The sequence below is a fragment of the Lampris incognitus genome, chromosome 19, assembly GCF_029633865.1.
Source record: "Lampris incognitus isolate fLamInc1 chromosome 19, fLamInc1.hap2, whole genome shotgun sequence".
Lineage (NCBI taxonomy): Eukaryota > Metazoa > Chordata > Actinopteri > Lampriformes > Lampridae > Lampris > Lampris incognitus.
Window position 1 is genome coordinate 22,118,654 of NC_079229.1, and position 26,069 is coordinate 22,144,722.

At 42.4% G+C, this 26,069-nt stretch overlaps 1 protein-coding gene and 2 non-coding genes across 3 annotated transcripts in view; 2 read left to right on the forward strand and 1 right to left on the reverse strand.

The window, feature by feature from the left end:
* LOC130129512 (partitioning defective 3 homolog) overlaps positions 1–8,390 on the reverse strand; it is a 465,188-nt gene extending 456,798 nt beyond the window's left edge. The window contains exon 1 of the mRNA XM_056299064.1: positions 8,262–8,390. Within this exon, the coding sequence (XP_056155039.1) occupies positions 8,262–8,381 (120 nt within the window). The 5' untranslated portion in view covers positions 8,382–8,390. The remainder of the gene's footprint in view (positions 1–8,261) is intronic.
* Positions 8,391–11,132: 2,742 nt separating this feature from the next.
* trnaw-cca (transfer RNA tryptophan (anticodon CCA)) lies at positions 11,133–11,204 on the forward strand. Its single transcript has one exon. It is a non-coding gene; the product is annotated as a tRNA-Trp (tRNA).
* A 2,522-nt stretch (positions 11,205–13,726) lies between these two features.
* Positions 13,727–13,798, forward strand: trnaw-cca (transfer RNA tryptophan (anticodon CCA)). The gene has a single exon. It is a non-coding gene; the product is annotated as a tRNA-Trp (tRNA).
* The last annotated feature ends 12,271 nt before the right edge of the window (positions 13,799–26,069 follow it).

Genomic DNA, 26,069 nt, shown 5'->3' on the forward strand with positions numbered 1-26,069 from the left:
CAATCTACACAGATGGTATAGATGAACGTGAGACTAAACATCAGTTTGTGAGTGAGTTGAAAGCCATGTTCATGTAGTGCTTCACGGCTAAAAACACAACAAAAGACCACAAAAAAAAGCAGAAGTGAGAGAAACTGAGAAAGAAAGACTCTCTCCTGATGGAATGAGAGGTTACCGAGTCCACATTTCTCCTCCTCCTCCTCCTCCTCCTCCCCCTCTGCCCCTGCTGTGATCCCCACTGTGGTAGAAATGAACTCGGAAATGCACTTCCCACTTGGCCACTGTAGCATCATTGGGCCTACTCCGACTTAGATAACATCAATCACAGAGCATCACATCCCGCTACGGGGACGGCAACTAATAGTAGCATCAGAGGATCACCACAATTATCTTTCATTACCGTAATATTTCCACCGACATAACTGATGGGGTCCTCTCTCTCTTATGTAACCAGAGCATCGAGCTAATGAACGCTGACATGCATTCCAATGGCACTTCCCGCTTTCTCTTTGCAGTGTTTCTGTGCTGCTGAGCTGACTAGGTCTCCTCATTTTTCCTTAGCTGAGAATAGCAGAATTACTTGTAGACAGGGACTACACATAGCAACAAACACACCATGCGTACAAGAAGTATTTCCTTGCACCAGGGGTAGCTGCAATTAGTTTGTTTTACGATGCCCATTGAGAAACTCCCTTTTTGCCTTGGCAACTTATACATGGAGGTCAGTCCCTGGAGTCAGTAGGAGATCCACTCCACTGCTCGAGAACACTCCTAAAAGGTAAAATACTTAGAAACAGAGGCTTGTTCACCTTCAGTTGAATGGCATGTCATCTCCTTATAACCTGCAGCCCATCACCAGTGCATCGATGAGAGGAATTTAACAAAGGGCTGAGCATAAATTTTTAATAAAATACTGAGGACTATATTTGATATTAAAGCAGCAATAGACAACTTTTTTGCTTTAACTTATCATTACGAAGTAAATGTTGATTGCATAGTTAATGGTTATAGAATAATTACACTATCGGCGTTTAGATTGGTTCCCTATAAGCATCACTTTCACTATACAATTCTGTCTGCCACTGGGTGCGATCTCGTGGGAAAATGAAGGCTCGATTTATGGCACAAAGGAAGTGCATCAACCACTGCGCAACTAGAATAGGAAGAGGATAGAGCTTTTGTTTTCCCCGGTAGCCATCGGTAGCGATCCTCAGTTGCAGAAATGGCAGACAGTAGAACAACTGAAGTGAGAGTGGAAACTATACCCAGCAAGAGAAAACGAACCCTGTTGATCTTTGATCTTCACACAAGACTGCAGGCTCTCATATGTGAGGTAGGAGCAATATCTGGATTATGTAGTTCATGACTGAGGTAGGGAGACTCAAGACTAGCCACTGCTACTGACGTGTGGCAAAAATTTAGAGGGAGGGTATCGCCAGTTCGAATGCCCGTGTTACCTCCGGCTTGGTCAGGCGTCCCTACAGACACAAATTGGCAATGTCTGCGGGTGGGAAGCCGGATGTGGGTATATGTCCTAGTCGCTACACTAGTGCCTCCTCTGGTCGGTCAGGGCGCCTGTTCAGAGGGGATGGGGAACTGGGGGGAATAGCGTGATCCTCCCACGCGCTACATCCCCTTGGTGAAACTCCTCACTGTCAAGTGAAAAGAAGTGGCTGGCGACTCCACTTGTATCGCAGGAAGCATGTGGTAGCCTGCAGCCCTCCCTGGCTCACCAGAGGGGGTGGAGCACCAACTGGGATGACTCAGAAGAGTGGGGTAATTGGCCAGATACCATTGGGGAGAAAAAGGGGGGAAAGTAAAAAATAAAAAATAAAAAAGGAAAGGCACCGGCCGTAGACATAGGCTATGGTGCACATTTTAGTTGACGAAATGTTAAAACGTTTTTTTTATTCAGTGAGTGAACCTCAGATATGCATTCACTCAATAGAGCGAGCTCTGGTGTTGTATTGAACTTGTTTCCCCATTGAGATCTGTTTCCCCCTAGCCAGATGAAAGCGTTCACATGGAAACAGGCTAGCGATCAGTTACCAGTAGGTTAAGGTACGCGCTAGGTTAGGTTGAGGTTAGGTCAAAGTAAGCATTAGGTTGAGGTTAATTAAGTGTCCCAGTGTTGTATCGAACCCTGGCTAGAGGGAAACAGATCTCGATGGGGAAACAGTGTTTGATACAACACTGGGACTTGAGCAAGTTCCAAACCAATATTAAGTTTGCATTCTTTCTACTGGATCAGTAAGTAACACAACCTGCCTACTTATTAATACTACCGGATGTTTTACTCTACGTTTATCATAACACTGAAATCGGGGTTCTAGTTCAAATTGGGATTCTTACGGTTGTTTCTTGTTTTGGACAGTAGCCAGAATGTTAATAAACAGAAAGCAATTCAGTTGTCTTTGTGACAGCGGCACAAACAATAAACACTTGGAACCACTAGGGGGGAGGTTGAAAATTTTTCTACATCTGCTTTAACCTAGCTTTAAGAAAGGTAAGGGGCAGGGCATCCGGGTAGCACAGCGGCCAACACAGGGATTGCCGGTTCGAATCCCCATGTTACCTCCGGCTTGGTTGAGAATCCCTAGAGACACAATTGGCTGTGTCTGTGGGTGGGAAGCCAGATGTGTGTGTGTCCTGGTCGCTGCACTAGTGCCTGCTCTGGTTGGTCGGGGCGCCTGTTCAGGGGGGAGGGGGAACTGGGGAGAATAGCATGATCCTCTCGCATGCTATGTCCACCTGGCGAAACTCCTCACTGTTGGGTGAAAAGAAGTGGCTGGCGACTCCACATGTAATGGAGGAGGCATGTGGTAGTCTGCAGCCCTCTCCAGATCGGCAGAGGGGATGGAGCAGAGACTGGGACCACTCGGAAGAGTGGGGTAATTGGACGGGTACAATTGAGGAGAAAAAGGGGAAAAAATCCAACAAAAAGAAAGGTAAGGTAAGGGGCATGGTTTTCGGAACAGGGTGAAATACAGCATAATCAGTTCTGGGGTTAAATTATTGTTCACTTTTCAAGCAAAACGATAGGATATTTTTGCGACTCAAACATCTTGTCATTGACAGATGATTATTCAGATGGGCCCCTCTGATCAAATGATTGAAAAGGGCTTTTGAACCCATGACACAAACATTTTGAGCTGTCTCTAACCCTGGTAAGCCCTATTAAGCCTTGCAGTGGAAATCCATCCAACATGGACTGGATTCAGTGTGTTTGTCAATGTTGCAAAGGCAGGCACTTCTCCTTTGCATTATTCATTGCAGTCAAGCATATCTATATGTTTAAAAACAGCTAATTTATACTGGGCTGACAACAACTGGGGGCCAGAAAGACTGGGAACTGGAGGTGAGAGGTCAGACGTAGGCAACCCTCTAAGAGTGGTTTGTGTGTGTGTGTGTGTGTGGAATGGGTCTGTTTAGAGAACACATGGGTGTTTGGCGGCAGGCCACAGTACTGTCTGAGTAGTGAGATGTTCATAAGGCTCTACTGAGTGAGAAAAGTTGACTTGAGTTGGTGGAAACAGCAGGTGAGTATGGGGTTTCACTTTATATCATCACTTTGAGGGCACGCAGTGACTTTATCAATGAGCTTTTAACCTCCACTAAGATTTGACAAAACACCACTGAGTCATTGAACGAGAAACGTGGTTCTACTCTTACATGACAAGCTTCATAGACTTAATACTGTAATTTGCTCTTTAAGAAGTAAACCCAATTTGGGTTATTTAGGACATTTCAAAACAAATCTCTCTACGACTTAACTGTAATCTCTCACCTTGAATGTGGGTAATTCAAGACTGACAGATGCTTTAGTTGTCATCTGTACAAGCTAACGTAGCTGAGGAAGGTGTGCGAGCATACTCAGGGAACTACTGCTAACTTGTCCATCTTTAGGCCCATCTGGCTAACTTTACAGTCCATCAAATCACTGCATTAAGCGATACATAATGTACCAACAATCAAGATTAAATTAGAGATATTTCAAAATTAATATCCCATAATTATCTGCTGTTAAAGGCATGTTCAGAACAGCTCTGATAGATATGACATGCATTCTGTTATTGGGCCAATATAACAGATACATTTGGCAAATTAGATGGATTAGATAATTAGATAGAGAGGACAATGCGGAAAGCAAGGAACATAGTAATACATATAAGTTCAATGACAATAGTTTTGTGTCCATGGTTCTAAACTTGTGTATCTCGAGATGAGTCATAATTTATTTTTGTGTAAAAACAGCAATTATGTGAATTACATCTTTATCTCTACCATCCCTAAACTGGGGGGGGGGGGCTAACAGTACATCTGTTGCAATTTTACAATGCTGTAATTGCAACTATTCCCCAATCCTCTGTGACTAGTACATATGGCCATTGTAACTCTAGTTACAATCATTATGCCACTGTATTACGCCACTGTATTGTTTATAAGGGTGGGGATACCTGTAGTCAGTTGAGACTGAAGAGGTCACTTAGATGAGTGATGAAACGTTTCTGTCAATAAACGTTGTGTTCAGATGAACTGATTCAACGTTCTGTGATTTCCTTACCTGGATTATTGAGCACGCATAAAGACAGGTCTTTAGAGTAGGGCTAACAGTGGGAGAGTTCGAACCTGGTGGGTGTATGGCTCTACGGAGAGCTCTTAAGTGAATCAACAGCACAATTGTAAATTCTTCAGTTGAAGGTAAATTGAACAATAACATGCACTCACAAGCACAATAAAACACTACTACAGGCATAGCAGTCTATTTTGTTGCCTACCAACACGAGGATCGTCGGTTCGAATCCCCGTGTTACCTCCGGCTTGGTTGGGTGTCCCTACAGACACAACTTGCCGTGGGCCGTGTCGGCGGGTGGGAAGTCGGATGTGGGTATGTGTCCTCGTCGCTGAACTAGCGCCACTTGTGGTCGGTCGGGGCGCCTGTTCGGGGGGGAGGGGGAACTGGGGGGAATAGCGGGATCCTTCCACATTTTACGTCCCCCTGGTAAAACTCCCCACTGTCAGGTGAAAAGAAGCGGCTGGCGACCACATGTATCGCAGGAGGCATGCGGTAGTCTGCAGCCCACCCCCCCCCAGATTGGCAGAGGGGGTGCAGCAGAGACCGGTATGGCTCGGAAGAGTGGGGTAATCAGCCAAGTACAACTGGGGAAGTTACCTGTACGTGGTGCTTTATGTGCCAACTGGATGAGCCATGGACTAACACCTTCATATTTTTCATGGTTACACTAACTAAAACATGCTGACTACTCACTTATTGCCGGATTAGAAAAAAAAACAAATTTTGCAAAGAAAAACAAAAAACAAATAAGAGGTCTGAAAAGACTTTTGTACTGTTCATCCTTAATGGCTGTACTTCTAAAGTGGCTGGTTCATACATATACATACCCCCCCTTGGCCCCATAGAGACACTGACAAAGCCTCTGAGACGTCCCCAGAGAGGATCAGGTATATAATAAATACAGCTTGTGGTTGCCCGACACAGTCTGACTGAGGGTCAGAATGACTTCAAGAAGAAGAAAAAAAAATCAATTCAAAGATCATCAATTTTACAAGCAGCGAAACAGCAAGGTGTGCAAGGCTCAAAAGCCACAGCAAGCACCCTGATGACAGATGTAACCAATACACTTGTGCCCCGAGAAGGCTCCTGTATAACAAAACAGGCCCTGATAAAGAAATGAGACAAGAGGAAAAACCTCACTGAGGGCAGAGGCAAGATCGGGTGCAGCTAGAAGACAATGGTAAGGGAAGGGAGGAAAACCTGAGGATATTTATAGATACAAAGGTGAGGTTTGGGATACCTCCGTACACGAATGGTTATAGTAATGGCCTCGTGGTCTCAACCATCGCCAGATCGAATCCTGCTGGCGACCTTTGCTGCATGTCATCCAGTGTCTATCTATACTGTCGCTGCAGATAAAAGCAGAAAAACTGCAGGATGCTTCTCGCATCCCATTGGTGTGTAGTATTGCTGTAGTGCTGGGTGGGGTCATCACATCAAATACTGCATGTTCAAAATGCAACTGAAGCAGTTAACCAAATGTAAGGTAAGTCATATGACCAAATTACAGAAGGTTGAGAAATGTAAGTGTGCCAACATAATATAACACAGGCACAGGTAGCACCTATGAAACAAGGTCAGCTGGACAAAAAAGGGGGGAAAAAAGATCAAAACTGGTCCTACCAAGGAACGTCCATGAAGAAGATGAAAATGCAGTTGTACATAGATGTCATATCAAGTGTCCCTGCGGCTGCAGCAGTAGAGACGACTATCATAGCATAAAACTAATGAGGCCTGCGTCATTAAATTCTTCCCTTGCATCCCTGCATAATCTGCGAGCTGTGACCAAGTTGTCCGAAGGCATTGGCTGGCCTGTGATATTGGGCGCTGATCCGGGGCCAAGGGTTTTCCTGAGGGAAAGTTTACACCCACCACTCCATGGATCAATCAGCCAGTCGCCTCCGTTCTGCTGAACCATGGAAAACCAACAGGCGAGGGCGGGAAAGCGGTGGAGACTGTATCCGTGTGTGTGTGTGTGTGTGTGTGTGTGTGTGTGTGTGTGTGTGTGTGTGTGTGTGTGTGTGTGTGTGTTTAAGTTCGATTTCTCATGTGTGTAAGGAAGTGCTTTTTAAGAGATAGTGACTGTTGACCTACTGTGTCACTGTTTGTCTTCAGGGGATAAAATCTACCACCGAAGACCACCAGCTTCATCTCGTATGTTGACAAAGTTTCTATGTCATCCAATGACATGACCTTGATGTGTGACTATTGTGCAGTCTGTAACTAAGCATTTACTGTCTTAGACATATCCAAAGGAATTGAATCAAGTGCAACTGGACGTGGTATATATCCATGAAGATGTTTCGCCTCTCATCCAAGAGGCTTCATCAGTTTGTGCCTTTCTGACTAGACCAAGCTTGGATAACCATGACCTGGATGAATGAGAACATTCAAAGACATCTTAGACATACTTCCATCCCCTGTCTTTAAATCAGCAATTGATTTAAGGAGTCCAACATTTTGGGGCTCTTTTGATATCAAAATGACATAAATTCACCATCCATCTTTTAAGAATGCTATGCCCTCACTGAAGAGCTCTCCGTCTGCACTGAGACTTGACACTTCTCCCAAGATGGGAAGAGCTAACCTGGCAAGGTGGGTGCTGGTTCATGAAGGTATTCAAAGCCTTGCTTGAAGAAAAGCTGGAGCATTAACGCGACTTCAGTAGAAACACCAGCCATAGCAAAGGCCAGAATGTGTTGTTACTGACCATGGAAACAGCAACAAACTTTAACTCAGTCAACAGTCACTGCAGGCCTTAGAGCACGACTATATATATATATATATATATACACACACACACACACACACATATATATATACACACACACACATATATATATATATATATATATATACATACACACACACACACATATATATATCGGATATGCACTGCAATGCATTACAACTTTTTTTTCCTGTATCCGTGTTGTTATTCCGCTCCTCGTTGGTTGAGCATTTACAACACCATTGACGGTTTCGGGGGAAAAAGGCCATATACACACAATCAGTGCCCCTTTTCAAATCTAGCACAAGCATTTCACAGAGCTATGCATTATATCACAATTCTACCCATCACTATCAGTACATCACTAATAGCGACGGGTAGAATTAATAGTTAGATGAATGTATAGTTAGATAGTAGAGCAGACACCAGCGCCTAACTGTATTATTCCGTAAGCGCACACGCGTGAACACCTAAACACCCCCTACCCACCACCCCCACATGTGTAAAGCCTCCAAGTGTCCAAGTGAAGTTGTGACTGTGAAGTCCAGCCAACGTGGGACAGTTCGGTCTTCCGCGGCGGCTGGCAGATACGGGCGAAGCCATACGCCGCAGACGTTTGACTGTTTAAAAATCTTTCTTTCTTTATTTACATACCAACCATTACTGCCGACATCCTGGGAGAAACACACAACTGCCGCGCGCACCCGCATTTTCTCTGAATCCCCCCCCCCTTTTTTGTTTTTCTTCTAGAAGACAAACACGCGGCAATTCAACTCTGGCACAGATCCGCTCACTTCTCGGGTCGCGTCCAGCCGTCGTTCCCTCCTGAGAGACGGCCAAGCCTCGCCGCCTCGCTGACACCGTGGAAAAAGCGCCATGTTGACGACACGGCGCCGTGGATGCGGCCGCGACTTGCCGTTCAAAACGTCACCAGGAAAACGGTCGAGCACTTACCTTGGCAATGGCCTTTTTGTACCTCATCGCCGCCTGTTCGATCAGACCGTGAACTTTTATATTCCCGTTCCCACAAGGGACGACCACCCGGGTCCTCCCGAAGCACACCGTCACTTTCATTTTCCCCTGCCGTTTTACTCTGCTTGTGTCATTCCAATCAGAAAGGGCGCCTCGTCAAGGTACAACATCCCCCGGAAAGTACACGGCGGAAAAACAACATTCCCCCAAAACCCGCGACCGGGCTGGACTTAACCGCGGTTACACCGCCTCGCGCCACCTGTTCCGTCCACTGGAAACGTGCCGCCGATGTTGTCCTTCTGGGTCCTGGTTTAACGAGCACGGATCGTGAGGGACGTCTCCCCCGGGGGCTGGCGGCCACTTAGAGAAACTTACAGAGCCCTTCTCCGCGGAGCGCACACCGACGCCTGGATCCACATGTCACTGCAGGCAGGACAGCACAGGACAAACACACGTCGCTCCTGCTGGTGTGAGACAGTGACGCCTACCTTGAATGGAGGGTGGGGGGTGAGAGAGAGAGAGAGAGAGAGAGAGAGAGAGAGAGAGAGAGAGAGAGAGAGAGAGAGAGAGAGAGAGAGAGAGAGAGAGAGAGAGAGAGAGAGAGAGAGAGAGAGAGAGAGAGAGAGAGAGAGAGAGAGAGAGAGAGAGAGAGAGAGAGAGAGAGAGAGAGAGAGAGAGAGAGAGAGAGAGAGAGAGAGAGAGAGAGAGAGAGAGAGATTTTTTTTAACAGGGTGGGATTGAAGTTGTCAAAATCTGTACAATACATTTGTATACGAGGTAGTTTTGTAATCAAGATGAGCACAAATACTCTGGCGAATTAATGCTCAGTGGCTGTTTGGATATAATGGAATAAGAAATCCTTTTGAAGTCACACAGAGTTGAAAAGATTGTGCTACAGAATCTTTGCAGTCTCCCTCGTATACACTCGGTTGCTATGTTGGTAGGCAGCTCTGTTATAATGTAATTGAACAAGGAAACAAGCGCAGGGTGTGTAACTGTAACGTCTCTTGCAAGAGTCATGAATGCTGATCTCAGACTAGTACAGCCATGTAACCCATAACGCAAAATTTACCTCTAAGTTTTTTTTTTACTATTGATGGTGGAGAGGCAACAGGGGTGGTCAGGTATCTATTGAAGATACCTTTGCACCCACCTAAATCCAGCCTTGGTGCCAGCACACGTGAAAACAATATGTTAAAACATAACACACATTTCAGTAAGGTAACTATATTTTCTGTAACTTTTTTCCAGCATTTAGTAGGCAAATCCAACATAGCCTCAGTGACCCAACCATAGGCATAAGCAGGGTTAAGGGTCAGGGCAAGTAGATCTCATCATATATATTACTACATTTTTACCAAATTACATTTTTGACAAGAATAACAGCTCTGTCAAAGGAGTATATAATTCAAGAAGCACTTAATGTAAAACAAGGTTTTATAGATATTGATATTAATATTAATGTCTGAGATGGGGGCTACATGAATACATTTGGACAAATTTGTGCGATAACTGTATGCCTGCCTATGGGCATTCATGCAGGCAAAAAACAGTTATAACCTGAGTTTTGAACTATCAGCTACTATTATCTGATTCCACTGTCAATAAATCTTATGTTAATGTATGTATTAGAATGGGTCTAACTCTATTGCATGATGTAACTGGCCTAATTAGCATCTAAACTGAAAAGAGTTCAACAGTACTTCGATATGACCTACTTTATAGTTAAAAATGTAAAATATGCAATCTCACGTTGGAAATGATTTTTTTTAACTGCCAGAACTTTTATTTGGTATGCTATTGTAAACTTAGGAAAACATTACTGAAAGAGAGGTTAACCTTTTACTATATCAACCCACGGCGGAGATCACACGTGAGAGGACTTCAAAAAATATAACCCTGACCATGTGTCCAATTTATGCTTTACTCATCTAAGAAAGAAAATCCTAAGATAGCTTATAAAAGGGCAGACAAAATTGCATTCTTCTATCTGCAATACAATCTGCACTGAATATGAATTAACCTCAAGCCAACATGATATGATTGGGCCCTTAAGCTAGCCTAACCTCAACCTGTACTGCATTATATCGAGGAAATATTTCAAGTCAACGATATCCCCAGAACCTAACAGAGATTTGGTCAACTCAATTCTGATTTTACCCTTGATTTATCACTTTTACTGTTAGCTCACCTTCGATATTTCAAATCATTTTAGGCTTGCAAAAATGCTTATAAACTGTTAAATTCTTCACACTGCATGTCATTCTTTGACCTTTGTCAGGACCTCCGATCTGTTACTGGAGAAAAACTGGTCTATTGTCTTAATTGGGGGAGAGCTAGCATTGGATCGGCTAAGGGAGCGTCGTCTGCTGCGGCCGGTGGGCCCAAGGACCACGGCCCTGCCCGGAGCTGTGCCAGAAGAGGAAACACAGAGGGCGGTCTGACAGGACGCGGAAGCGGGGCAGGCTAAGCTAACTGCCAGCCCATACAGACTGGCAGTTCTGACAGTCATCCTGGCTGGCATTCGTTCTCTTGGACACTGACTTGATATACGTGGTCTTGTAGTTTTGGGCTACGTGTTTTTGTCTGTGTGTTGCACTGCTGCGGGCTGGGGGGAATCATATTTCATTTTATTTCATCTACTTGAAATGAAATGACAAATAAAGTGTTCCTGATTCCTGAATTGTCATTTTGGCCCATAACCACGCTCACCCCTGACTATATGATTTTAAGGCGGAGTTCAAACCCAAAAAAGTATTATTCCACAACATTAGCGCTGTATAAAATGCAACTTGGTTGAGTTAGGGTATTTATTATAGGGAAATTTATTAGTGTGGGCATTTCTCCGTTACAGATCCTGTGGCGCAACGGTAGCGCGTCTGACTCCAGATCAGAAGGTTGCGTGTTCAAATCACGTCAGGATCATCAATTTAGTCAATAAATCAGCTGTATCCCCAAAAACCGCAATGTTTGTTTTGGTTACTAATTACAATATGAAACTATCGGGACGAAAGTCAATAGCATGACATCACTTGTTTCAAATTGCTATGTAGAACACACATGACAAGTCCTCTCATGCGGCCCACTGGTCGCGGAGGTACTGCCCAAATGTTAGCCAGAATGAAAATACTTGTCTGTCAAATAGTGATTTCACGTCTAATTACACAATACCTAAATGGCCCAGGGATTTGTGTTAATATATATTTTTAATCAAAATACACAACCTTTTTTAAATCAATAAATAATGAAAATAACTGCGCGTGACTCGAACGTCATTAGTTAGAAACAAACGTTTTGTCGCTGTTAGTTCCGGTGTCTGAAGGAGAGTGCAAGCAAGCATTTATATTTTATTTCGACTACCGTAAAACGGTGGATCGGTTTTAAAGAGAAAAGGTGATGGAGGCGAGACTTCTGCAACAGCTACGATACCGAATACATTAAGTTCGGATTCACAATGGCAGGTGGTGATGCAGAGCCGAAAGCACAACGTGTCGAATGAGGTGACGTCCTCTCAAATGAACCATTAAACCCATCAAAGCTGCTGAGACACTTAAACACAAAACCTGGCTGTGTTGGAAAACCAAAAGAATATTTCCGAAGGAAGCGAGACGGGCTTCAAGCACAACAGAAAGCCGTAAGTACGCCAACAACGCAATCAAAAGCTGTTGTGGAAGCCAGCTACCTGGTGGCTGCTTGTGTAGCAAGAAAGCATTTACAGTAGCGGAGGGTCTCCTCTGGCCTCGCGCCGTGGATATGCGCCGAGACTCCTGGGGGAGGCAGCGGCAACGAAAATCCAGACCACGCCGCGATCGAACTGACGCAGGAGAATTGCTGATATGAGCGATGACATCGAAAGCCAACTTCTGGATAGAATAAAGACAAGCCCACATTTTGCCATACAGTTGGAAGAGTCCACTGACGCTAGCAACGCAGCTTTATTGCTGGTTTTTGTGAGATACAGCGGGGATGGTAATTTTCACGAAGATCTACTTTTTTTTGCAGAGAGCTTCCCGCCAAAACCACGGCAGACGAATGCTTCCGCTGCCTTGATAATTACTTCACTGAAAAAGGGACTAGATTGGAAACATTGTATCGGTGTCTGCACGGGACGGCGCTGCGTCGATGACGGAAATACACCGTGGTGTTGTCAAGCAAATCCAGCAGAGGGCACCGGAGGCGAAGTGGACGCATTGTTTCTTACATCGGGAAAGTCTGGCTACGAAGATGATGTCGCCGGAGCTGCGTGACGTCACGAATGTGGCTGTGAAAACGGTCAACTATAATTTTAAAAAAAACGCAGTCAACTCGAGATGTTTTGCTGCTCTGTGTGAGAGAATGGATGCAGATCATGTGCAACTCTTGTATCACAGTGAAGTAAGGTGGCTTTCAAGAGGACATGTGCTTAATCGCCCGTTTGAAGTGAGAAAAGTCAAGTCAAGTCAAGTCAATTTTATTTGTATAGCCCAATATCACAAAAGAAGTGCATGCATTTCTTGATGAGAAGCAGTCCCCTTTGACAGAGCATTACATCGATGATGACTTTTGTGCAAAACTAGCCTATTTATCAGACATATCTGATCAGTTGAATCAGCTGAATATGTCAACGCAAGGAAGAAACAGCCCCGTGTTTTTAGTTTCAGACAAAATTGAAGGGTTCGAGAAAAAAACTCATCCTTTCTGGGACAGGAGAGTCAAAGAGGGAGGAATGGATATGTTCCCACTCCTGAGTGAAACTTGGGAAGGTTGTCCTCCTGTTAACATTTCCAATGTTGTCACCCAGCATTTAACTCAGTTGTCAAATAAATTTCAGATTACTTCCCAGAATCTTTGGGTTTTAGACCCGTTCTCAGTGGATCCTGCATCTGAAGACATGGCCCTGTCCATTGTGTTGGAAAACCAGCTGATGGAACTATCAACTGACAGCAGCCTGAAGCTTCAACTCGCACAAGTTGACCTTGCTTCATTCTGGATATTGGCTGCCAATGAATATCCCTCTCTGTCACAACAGGCAATCAAATTTCTGTTGCCTTTCACCACCACATACCTGTGTGAGTCAGGGTTTTCCATTGTGACTGTCACAAAATCAAAGGCTTGGACGAACAGACTCCAAGTAACTTTGAATGCTACTCTACGAATCAGCCTCTCACCCATCCCACCCCGGCTTGATCAGATAATTTTTCAGAAGCAACCCCAAGTATCTCACTGAGGGCAAGTAGAATATGTAATTCAATCATGCAGCTGACACTGACATAGCAATCGTTTACAGGTCAGAATACCCCTTTATTTATTTATTTTTTAATAAGGTTTTACATTTATTTCGGTATGTGGGCCCTGACTGTCTTGACACATACCGAAGTGGGCCTTGAGTTACAAAAGGTTGAGAACCCCTGATTTAGAGTTTTCATGACAGGGATTTTTTTTTGTGTGTGAACTTTTCAACACCTGCAGATCCTGTGGCGCAACGGTAGCGCGTCTGACTCCAGATCAGAAGGTTGCGTGTTCAAATCACGTCAGGATCATCAATTTACTTGGCTGATTAGCTATATTCCCAAACCTGTCATGCAACCATAAATAACTACATAAATTGAATACTTGTAGACAATAATCCACACTATGAGACTTACTATGGGTGAACGGACTGCTTGTAGGGCAGTATTGTAAAATATGACGCTAAAGGCAATAGTATGACATCGCTGACTTTAAATGGACGTGTAAAACACACATGAGAGGACTTAAACAATAAAACCCTGATCATATTTGTCCAATTTATGCTTTACTCATCTATAGAAGGAAAAAATTCAAGATAGCTTGTAAAAGGGAAGACAAAATTGCATTCTTCTATCTGCCTTACCATCTTCAGTGAAGATAAATTAACCTTAACCCAACATGATCAGACCCTTAAGTTAGCCTAACTTCAAACTGTACTGCATTACATCGAGGAAATAGCTGAAGTCAAAGATATCCCCAAAACCAAACACCAAGATTTGGTCAATTCAATTCTGATTTTACCCTTGACTTATCTCCTTTTTTTTGTAAGCTGACCTGTGAAAGAATTTTGTTTCCAATCATTTTAGGGTTGTAAAGTTCTTATAAAATGTTAAATTCTTGCCGGTTCGAATCCCAGCGTTACCTCCGGCTTGGTCGGGCGTCCCTACATAACGCAACTGGATGTACGGTCTCTGCGGATGGGAAGCCGGCTGTAGGTATGCGTCCTGGTCGCTGCATTAGCATTAGGGACTGCTGGAAATCAAGTGTCCTGATGTGGACAGCTTTGTGGAGTGCAAGTACCTTTCTCTAAGACCAGATGGATCTTTTGCTCTCAAACACAGCCATGGCTACTACAATGAGATGATGGGACAAATGGGAATCACAGGGATGATGTGGTGTGACTTTTTTTGTGAAGTGCCGAGATGACTACCACCTGGAGCGAATCTACTTTGATGTGGAGGAATGGGAGAATATGAAAACTAAGCTGGATCTTTTCTTTGTGGAGTACTTTCTGTCTCTGCTGTGCCAGTGAGGAGAGACACACACACAGGGCTGTATTCAAAGAAGCTGTTTAATCACAATAAAATAAAAAATAAGATACATTTCATTTTTATACTGTACATTCAATATTCATACATTAGATTGTCCCATCTACAATATTTTCATTCTTTGTCCTTTAACTTTAATAAAACTGTTGGTTAATTTTAAACTAAAATATGTTCGGTCAACTGTCATTCTGTTGTAGCAATAAACTGGAACTCGCTACCAACTCAAATCATCAATTGTTTACTAAACTAAGATAGTGATTGCTCATCTCAAGGTGTGGGCTAAAAATGGGACTGTACTGAAATGAAGTTAAATATGTTTCAATCTATCTAAGGTTTGTGTGCACTATTTTCTTGTCAGCTGAATTTAAAAAAGGTTTAAAACAGTGGTCCCTGAAAATTTGTTAGGAGAGCACATACAGTCCACAGTTGGTTGACTGTTCCACTTAGTGAAAGGGGTATGACTCCATCAAAAATGTGGTACTCCTTTATGCGTCTTATTGACCGTTCGACGTGTATTCTCAAGCCAGCAATACTCTGTGTGTCTGTGAGCTCATCACAGCTATAAACTGTCCACTTGGGCCTAAAAATGCAGGGATGACAAGTTTTACATCTATTTCCTCGAGCAGGTCTTTGATAAGGAAGCCCTTATGGGCCATGACCTCATCACCTGACTCTAAGAGGTCCAGAACACCTGACCTCTTAGTTATCTCCTTATCAGAAATACATCCTGTGTATAGATTACTTACCAGGCTAACTGACCCTGAGGGAGTGATCCCAATTAGGGATTTCAGTGTAGTGTTACTTTTATAATGGGAGTATGTCATGGTGTTCAAAACCTTCAAACTAGCTGTCTCGATGCAGATCTCTGTGCAGTCTAGTATCACTCTTGTGTTTGGGTAGAATTTCCTGAATACTGGTGGCATTAGCTCGTCTACTGCTGCTCTACTAGGCCATATTGGGAGGGTCCCTAACATAAAGAGCAAATAGTTGGCCCACGTCGTACAGTTCCTGCTGACTGTGGCCGGCGACACATTGAATCATACAGATAAATCCAGAGCAAAAAAGCCCTGCCTCACACGGCACAAGAACAGGAAAAACTGATCAATCAGCGATAAATGCTCTGCATGGAAGCCAGACACAGAAATGTGTTCTAGGTTATGGCTGTTCCTTTGCATTTGAGTCCATCGCACCATGGACTCTGCAGTAGGCTGTAAAGCTAGGAAGAGTGCTTTGAGGGTGTGGTAATCCTTAAAACCAGTGTAAAACCTGATCAGATTGGGCGCACACTGGAAGCGTTCTAGACCAAAACGCTCACTTTTCAGCTTTTTATTTTCGTCCTCCAAGAAAGCGATGCGTTTCTTTACTGCGTCAAGATGGTCTTCCACAGAAAGGGGCTTCACATCGTAGTCATGATCAGGTAGAGTCGCCCAAACCTCAATGGATGCATGAGGATATGTCATACATGTGGGAAGCAATATAAATCCACACATTTTCCTGTTATCAAGATGTGTCAGAACAGAGCTATCCACTATTGAAAGATTAGTGAATACATATGTATATATATATGTATATATATGTATGTATATACACTACCGTTCAAAAGTTTGGGATCACCCAAACAATTTTGTGTTTTCCATGAAAAGTCACACTTATTCACCACCATATGTTGTGAAATGAATAGAAAATAGAGTCAAGACATTGACAAGGTTAGAAATAATGATTTGTATTTGAAATAAGATTTTTTTTACATCAAACTTTGCTTTCGTCAAAGAATCCTCCATTTGCAGCAATTACAGCATTGCAGACCTTTGGCATTCTAGCTGTTAATTTGTTTAGGTAATCTGGAGAAATTGCACCCCACGCTTCCAGAAGCAGCTCCCACAAGTTGGATTGGTTGGATGGGCACTTCTTGCGTACCATACGGTCAAGCTGCTCCCACAACAGCTCAATGGGGTTCAGATCTGGTGACTGCGCTGGCCACTCCATTACCGATAGAATACCAGCTGCCTGCTTCTGCTCTAAATAGTTCTTGCACAATTTGGAGGTGTGTTTAGGGTCATTGTCCTGTTGTAGGATGAAATTGGCTCCAATCAAGCGCTGTCCACTGGGTATGGCATGGCGTTGCAAAATGGAGTGATAGCCTTCCTTATTCAGAATCCCTTTTACCCTGTACAAATCTCCCACCTTACCAGCACCAAAGCAACCCCAGACCATCACATTACCTCCACCATGCTTAACAGATGGCGTCAGGCACTCTTCCAGCATCTTTTCATTTGTTCTGCGTCTCACAAACGTTCTTCTTTGTGATCCAAACACCTCAAACTTGGATTCATCCGTCCACAACACTTTTTTCCAGTCTTCCTCTGTCCAATGTCTGTGTTCTTTTGCCCATCTTAATCTTTTTCTTTTATTGGTCAGTCTCAGATATGGCTTTTTCTTTGCCACTCTGCCCTGAAGCCCAGAATCCCGCAGCCGCCTCTTCACTGTAGATGTTGACACTGGTGTTTTGCGGGTACTATTTAATGAAGATGCCAGTTGGGGACCTGTGAGGCGTCTGTTTCTCAAACTAGAGACTCTAATGTACTTATCTTCTTGCTCAGTTGTGCAACGCGGCCTCCCACTTCTTTTTCTACTCTGGTTAGAGCCTGTTTGTGCTGTCCTCTGAAGGGAGTAGTACACACCGGTGTAGGAAATCTTCAATTTCTTAGCAATTTCTCGCATGGAATAGCCTTCATTTCTAAGAACAAGAATAGACTGTCGAGTTTCAGATGAAAGTTCTCTTTTTCTGGCCATTTTGAGCGTTTAATTGACCCCACAAATGTGATGCTCCAGAAACTCAATCTGCTCAAAGGAAGGTCAGTTTTGTAGCTTCTGTAACGAGCTAAACTGTTTTCAGATGTGTGAACATGATTGCACAAGGGTTTTCTAATCATCAATTAGCTTTCTGAGCCAATGAGCAAACACATTGTACCATTAGAACACTGGAGTGATAGTTGCTTGAAATGGGCCTCTATACACCTATGTAGATATTGCACCAAAAACCAGACATTTGCAGCTAGAATAGTCATTTACCACATTAGCAATATATAGAGTGTATTTCTTTAAAGTTAAGACTAGTTTAAAGTTATCTTCATTGAAAAGTACAGTGCTTTTCCTTCAAAAATATGGACATTTCAATGTGATCCCAAACTTTTGAACGGTAGTGTATATATATATTATACAATGCAGTAATGTACATGTTTGAAAAATTGTATTGTACTGACAGTAACAACTCACCTATCTCCCTCATGTTCCTCTTCATCTTCTTCCGCTATTAAGTCACCAATGCAACTACAAACAGGAGCAAACATTTTTCAACGTCAAACTTCTGTCTCCCTTCTAATGTTTTAGTCACAGTGAAACTGGTCACCCCAATATTATTTAATTGGCTGTACATGGTGCAACCTCTGCAGCTCAATGCATACAGTAGGCCTACATGTACATAATGTCTGTTGCAATAATAGCAGGAGGAGTAAACATTTAGCCATATGGCATCTTAATGTGGAATTTAGTTGTAAACATGAGTGCACAACGTTAGCTGGATGTTGTCATGAAAATGATTTTAGGATGTTGATGAAATGAAACATAATACCTGCCATTAATAGCTTGTATTTTTAGGGTTCCTGTTCGTGGTGGTCAACCTGCTGGGGAGGTGACACCCGAGTCAGCAGATGAGTGAGTAACGTTTACAGATATTATAGCTCTGCATGATCTACCGTGATGTCTGTCTGCTAGTAAAGTTAGTAAACTTAGCTACCTCCTCGGCGTAGGTTGATTTGACCATGGGAAAATGGTCGGTAGAGTTCTGGGTTTCAGTTTTGTCAGCCCAAGAAACGTCTTGCGAAAACAGTCTTCGGTGAAGTGCTTTGAGCACACCCTGGTGTTGTCTGTGATCTATAATGACAAATGATATCTGACGTTACTGTCAGCAACATGTTAACTGTTATGGTTGTAGTTAGACCAGAAAGCTAGCTAACAACGTTGCTAGGGAGCTAGCTAGCTGGCTAGCTAGCTAGGTAAAGGGGAAGGTATTGGTAGTTACCTGAAAATGTGGCCCTGTATCCCTCTTAATTTTCACCACCCATGCCTTACGGGTGTGTAGGCGTTTGGAGAAGCGGTGAAACGTCAAGGATTTATCTCTTTCCCTTCTTTGATAGGAGTTGCAGGATGGTACACAGCAGTACGACATGTTGCTTCCAGCAGTGTTTTCAATGAAGTAAGAAGGGGGCGTGGCTATCTTCCCACCGCTTGGTTTTTTAAAATCCAAGATGGCCGCGGCGTGAAATGGGCGTATAATGTGGATCAATGGGCTGTTCATATGGATTATGTTCACCTGGACCACCCTATCTTTGATACTCCATCCAGTAACACCGTTACTTCAGTACACGTCAGCAGAACTTCTTCGACTACGACCCCACCTCTCCGAGCCACCACCGGCACTGCAGCTTCACCGAGACATCGTTCGTCATTTTCATCTGAAATACATTCACCGTGGATCCCGCCGGAGCTACAATGTCGGTGACACAAAACCAATCCGTTGTCCTGTGATGGCCTGGCGGCCTGTCCAGGGTGTCTCCCTACCTGCCGCCCAGTGGCTGCTGGGATAGGCTCCAGAATCCCCGCGTCCCTGTGAACAGGATAAGCGGTTTGGCTAATGGGTGGATGGAAAACCAATACGTTCCTTCTGGTCTTCCTTTCCTCGTCCCTCAAGAAAGTCCCGACGGACTGTTGACCACTGTGCACTAGCTAACCTAGCCAGGTCGGCTAGCATCAAAACCGGAAGAGGAAGAAAAAAATCAACTCTCCATTGGGTTATTTAACATTCGCTCGCTAACCAACGAGGGACTCCTACTTCTTCAGCAGCTGAACGATCTATACACTCTAAAAAATGCTGGGTTGAAAACAACCTAAATTGGGTTGTTTTTAACTCAGGTGCTGGTTAACTACTGGACAGAACATGCGTTGGGTTAAAAGAACCCAACAAGATAGGTCGTTAATTTAACCCAGAAGCTGGGTTTCTCAACCAAACCAGGATGCTGGGTTAACATGACCCGGAAATTTGGTCTGACCTATCAACCCATTACTGGTTTATATTGTTCTCTTTGTTGGGTTTATTTGACTTTTCAGTTAAGCTGTTATTTCCAGGTTTTTGCACATACACGTTATGAGTACATAATAGTGAAATAGGGTCAGATGGTATCAGCCAATATACATTTAAACAGTTTAACAAGGAAAATAAGTAAGATAATACACCATACCACATTTTATAACCTTTTTATTCTATAACATTTAATACTTTATACATTAATTCATTCAAGACATAGTCTACTAGATTATTTCATTTAGTTTATATTCAGTTTAGATTCCAAAATACACAAATAAACAAACATGGATTCTAAAAACAGATAAAAACAAGACAATCCGAAATCATCAAATATAGCAAGCTCAAAAACTGTATGTGCGTGCATGCGCGTGTGTGTGAGTGAGGTCATCCTGTGTGCAGCAGTTAGCTAGCACACATCTCAAGTAAATCAGTTATGCACATGCCAGTGCTGATTTTAAAAATGCCACAGAAGGGGAGGGTGGTTTGGTCCCCAGCCCATACACAGTCTCCTGGAGGAACTCCCAGGCTGAGGCACAAGATTTTGGAAACTTGATGTCAAAAACATAGAGTGTTTTAAAGCACACAACCGCTGCCCCTAGCAAGGAGTTCTCCTCCACTGCTTGACCCACAAGGACAACGAAAGCCTGTGAGCAAAAACCTTCATCTCCTAAGGGCAAGGACATAGGGGTATGGCCTGTTGACCTCTGCCTGTTGGAGGTACTCCACCATATTGGTTCCAACCTGCAACACAAGGACAACCAAAATACAGAATAAGGACGGATTCAAAACTAAATCAATTATTTCTTAAAGAGATGTTACTTAAGGTTACGGTTATCATTTCTTAAAGAGATGCTACTTTCTAAAAGTTACTTACAGGCTGGAGGTCAATGAAGGCCGTCCTTGCCTCTTGAAGAGTTGGGTGCAGTTTTTTTCCCTCACTTTATGCACTGGGGGTGGCAGGAGAATTGGCAATAGCCTCAGTGCCAAATCTCCTTTGGCATCTGTAAGAAGGAGAAACCAGGAGGAAAATGGGGGCAACTTACTAAAGGGAAGACTAATCTGATGAAGAGCTGATTGCTCAAAACGTCTATTTTGGTGTTGATTAAAAGCACTGGGGAAGATTATTAACAGTATGTTGAGTAACTAGTTATTTTTTTTAATTGTCTCTGTCTGCTTTCAAGTTAGTGTTTTTTTTTCTCTCTCGCTCTGGAAAACCTAAAAGGCAAAAAACGGTCATACCTCGTGTCATTGTGTCCATGTCCAGGAGAAGTTTCCTGTCCCGCCTTGTCAGGTGGAGGACTTTATCTCCATACAATAATCCATACAATAAATATGAGAGTAAATAACCCTGCACACTCACAAAAAATGTCCACCTGAATAATACACAATGACCATGGCAACCTCTCTCAACATATGCAATGTTCACCACAAAATTAATTAGGAAAAAGATGGTAATGAAATGTATTCCAGAAAGAACACGTTCTCGGTTTACCTCCTACCTTCTCCTGCTGTTGTGATATGGTGTGTTTACCTTGTTCACCAGCTGAACACCCTACCGATATTAAAAACCTCGGAAGTGGAAATTGACTGAGAGCTCAGAGTTCACGAGTTCTGTACACGACTGGGCATGTCCTGATCACTAGCTCACGAGTTCCATTTCAAGGCAACTTAAAGCTACACTAGCCAGCTAACAAATTAATAACAGATTAGCCAAATATAGTAACATTAATTTTACTCAAGTGTAACGATATATGGTAGCAGTACAGCAAACTACCATCACAAACCCGTTGATAACCGGAACACCATAATATATAATGTTCCCAAATGGAAATAACTGAATTAAATGTTATATATATAGTGTAGGATTTTCCTCATAGTTTGTCTAAAACTAGCGAGCTAACTAGCAAGTATCAGATAGCCAAAGTCCTACTTGTCCATATTTTATTCATACAATAATTTCATTCAGGTGTATTAACAACCTGGAAACCTTAACCTGTGCAGCCCCGTCTAAAATCTGACATTTCAGACAAATATATATGACTTAATAAAGTTTTAAAAAAAGTATTTCATTAAAATCAGTTAAGACGAATGTTCATTGTGTCAATAAAGTTGATTGAAATTTAAATAGTTTGTTTGGCTATACAAATCAAGGGAAAAACGTGGACAGTTCACAAACTACCATTTGGCAGTATTCGGTTGTCTGTCATGATATTTTGTTAATTGCATTGGTTGTTGCCAACTTAAAAGCCAATCAGATTGGCGGAGGGGCGGAAAACACAAGTTGAACCCGTAGGTCCGATTCAGGGGGTGAGTCAGACGAAGACAGCTGTGTGAAGGATGGACTGAAAACCCCAAGTAGAGAGAGCGGAGCGGAGCGGAGCGTCATGTACTTTACCCGGTGAATGCAGAGTTTTCCAATGTGTAAAGGACGTGTACAATCTGCCCAAGGTAAATATCTCCGTGTATGTGTTTTGTGTCACTCTGTAACGATGCTATATCTGAGTAAAGAATTGTCATGCTAGTCGCGATTAGCCTATTAGCCTGTGTTTCCTGTAGTAGCAGCTCATGTTACTGTGTGTTAGCATATATTGATGTTAGCAACCCGCTAAAGCTTAACTGAACTCAGTATGAAAAGTAGTGAGTTTCATGACGAGTACAGTGACTGAGAAAAAAAACTGTCATGTCCACTCATTAGACCGAGAGGAGCAGGAAGTACTCCTTGGACCTGAAAGACAAGTAGATGTCTTCCACTCGGCTTCTCCCCTCATCCGGACATGTTGACGATTTCCCGCCCGTGTTTCACTCGTGGTTTTCATTGCCTTGACTCGCTTCATTCGTCAGCCATCACCCTAGTTCCAACTCTTGGTCTGTGAGTAACAATAACCAATGCACCTGCTGTTTTATTTTGCTGCGTGACGTAGTCAAGTGAAACGGCCACTTGTTTTTGGTCACTACGCTCCCGAGCATGGACTCAGGCCTGCAACGTTTTATTTTGAAAAAAGAGACATTCTTTTGTTTTTTTGTTGTTGCAGTATTGAGGGTGTGTGTGAGAGTGTGTGTGGGGCCCTTTGGATAGGAGTATTATAGGTAACGAAATAAGAAAAGTGTTTAAAGTCAAATGGAATTTAATTAGAAAGCCCATTATCAAAAGGTCAATACATTTAAGTGATGTGAAGTATCTTGTCCTTTGAGTAATTGTTATTTTTTATTATTGATTTAGATATTTGTTTTTTACATTTACTAAATTCATAATTTGCATTTAAAGTATTGTGTGTGTCATGTTTACATTTTATGAAGGTGTATTTTGGGTTAGAAGTATAAATAGTGATTAAAGAAATTGTTCACTAAGGAACAAATACTTTAAAACATAATTCTTTGTAGGATTAAACAAAAGTAGTATATCTATATTCCTGCTAAGTGGAGGCACCATCGCCAATTAAAATTCATTTTTGTATAAAAGAAAAAGGGTTAGCTTAGGAATTTCATTTATTGTGCACAGGCTAGCACGGCAGCCATTTGTTAAAAGTACCCAGGGCTCCGCCCATCGTACTACAAAGCCCAGTTATACATTGAAAACTATATAGCTACGTGGGACGGGTGTTACACCTGTAGTCATAAACCTACATTCCTACTTAATGTTAACCTTCATTCCTCGATGTATTAAAAAACTGATTTGACAGAAATTCGTCAAATATGCTAGCCCGGTAGCTGACCTAGTTCGATCATTACGTTAACAATAATTAAGTTAAAATATTAAACAGCTAATGTTGAGCACATATAAAAATAACAGTATATACTATACTAATGACTGGGAATGCTGAATATGGAGCTGCCAGGGAAGAGGAAAAGTGGAAGGCCAAAGAGGAGGTTTATGGATGTGTTGAGGGAAGACATGCAGGTGGCTGGTGTGACAGAGGAAGATGCAGAAGACAGGGAGAAACGGATGATCCGCTGTGGCGACCCCTAACGGGAGCAGCTGGAAGTAGTAGTAGTAGCAGCAGTAGTAGTAGAAGTAGACTATACTAATGATAGTAAATGGAGTGAATTATCAAAAATCTCACCCCCTAACTTATCAACTTACTGCTGAAATGGCTTGATACGCAATGGAACACAAAGCTGTGAATATCAATGTTTGGAACTATTCATGGTCCCCATAACCCGGAGGCTGGCCGGAAAAGTCTCCGCCATTTTTTATAATGGGAGCCTAATGGGAGTGTCGCCACTCTGTTTTTCAACCGCTGTGGGTAATACCTACAGGGCTGCCAAGTTTCAACAAAAGTTAAGAGTGAGACTCTGGTGAGGGGACTTTCGCCGGCAAAAAAAACTTGGCCTTTTTTAAGGTGGATTTAGAGGAATATCTGAACTTAAATTAAAATTAGGATTAGACTGTTGTGATGTTGTAATGTGATGTTGGCCTCCTCCTCATGCTCTCTCTCTTTACTCAGAATAGTGAACACATAAGAAATATTGTCAAATGCTAGAAAGAATAGAATACACAGAGTCCAAGCCTACATTAGAATTAGACTGTCGGATGTCATTATTCAGTCTTATTCTGTCATTTGTATTCAGGGAGCTCCTCTCAACCCAATTATTTGTGCAACTTAAAAACCAGTTTTCTGCTATTTTATATAGTGTTCATAATTGACCAGCACAAGTAGAAATGAAAACAATTGTAACAAGAAGAATTTAGACAAATAAAATAAATTTATTTATAAAATGTCAATGAATACAGAACCAGAACAATAATATAAAAAAATAAAATAAAGTGCATTTCTTTGTTTGTTCAGAGCACAAGGCTCAAACTATGAATTCGAGCAGTTCCTTTAACCCTTGGGCACCCCTCCAGAAAATCATGACGTTTTACCCTCGGTGCAAAAAATGTTCAGTTCCTTAAAAGTGCTATAAAAATATTACACATGAATATTTTTTTCACTTTCAATGCATTAAATCTTTTGACCAACTTCAATACTGATCATAACTATTAAATTTACATGTATTTCTTAAGTAATTTTAACCCTTTAATGCCTTTTTGGGAACATAAAACCACAATTATTTAATGAGAAAAACATGAAATATGACATATTTTCCATGTACTAATTGCAAACTGGAATTTTTGGGGGGATGGGTGGCAACCCTAGTTAAACCCACCAAATGACATAATGGTCATTTCAACAAACATTGACATACCCGATCTCAAATGTTCTAACAGGCACAGACACTGAGCTAAACTTCTGCTCTGGAAAGTTAAAGTTTAGAATTTTAGATTTAGACTATTTGGCAAAATAAATCACATCCTGGTTTTTATACAAAAAATCATCACCTCATGTCAGGAACTATTAGATCAATTTCATTCAATAACACATTCAGAGATTTATCCGTGAACCAAGTATAATAGAAACCAAAAACAGGACATTCACCAAAAAGGAAAGCTATTGTTCTTCTACAGATTTCTGACAAGTGACTGTTCGAATATTTTCCTTTTTAACTGCGAGATATCACAGCAGCCTGTGTAACGTTACTCCTGCTCGGACTGAGTGACTATAACGCATTTTTATTCTATAAAACTAACATATTTACTATTTCGTATGATCAAATTGAAACGGTTACCTACCGTTTTCTTTCTTCTTCTTCTTCTTCTTCTTCTTCTTCTTCTTCTTCTTCAGTGGGGTCTTCTTCTTGTGGAGCTCTTTTATTTTATTTTATTTCGTGGTGTTGATGCTATGACCCGCCCTACTCTGCCTCTGATTGGTTGATACTCGTGGTTGCCTTTCATTGATTGGGTTGGTTAGATTTAGGCATGAGGACTGATGATTGGTTAAGATTAGGGTAAGAATATCTGGGTCAGCCAATCAGAGGCAGAATAGGGCGGGCTCACCCCGGAAAGCCAGTGACGGACCCGAACTACGGCAAGCTGCAAGCAGCATAGCAAGTTGTTGAAATATTATATAGAAGTGAAGGGAAAATGTTTATGAGCGTGTGAAATAGCAAGTGTTGCGTGTGAGCGTGTGAAGAGGCATAATTGCGTGACTCTCACTCCCAAAGGGTGAGACTTGGCAGCGTTGACCTACCATGCCTGGATGTGTGAAGTCATGTAGGACCTCCTGAATTGTT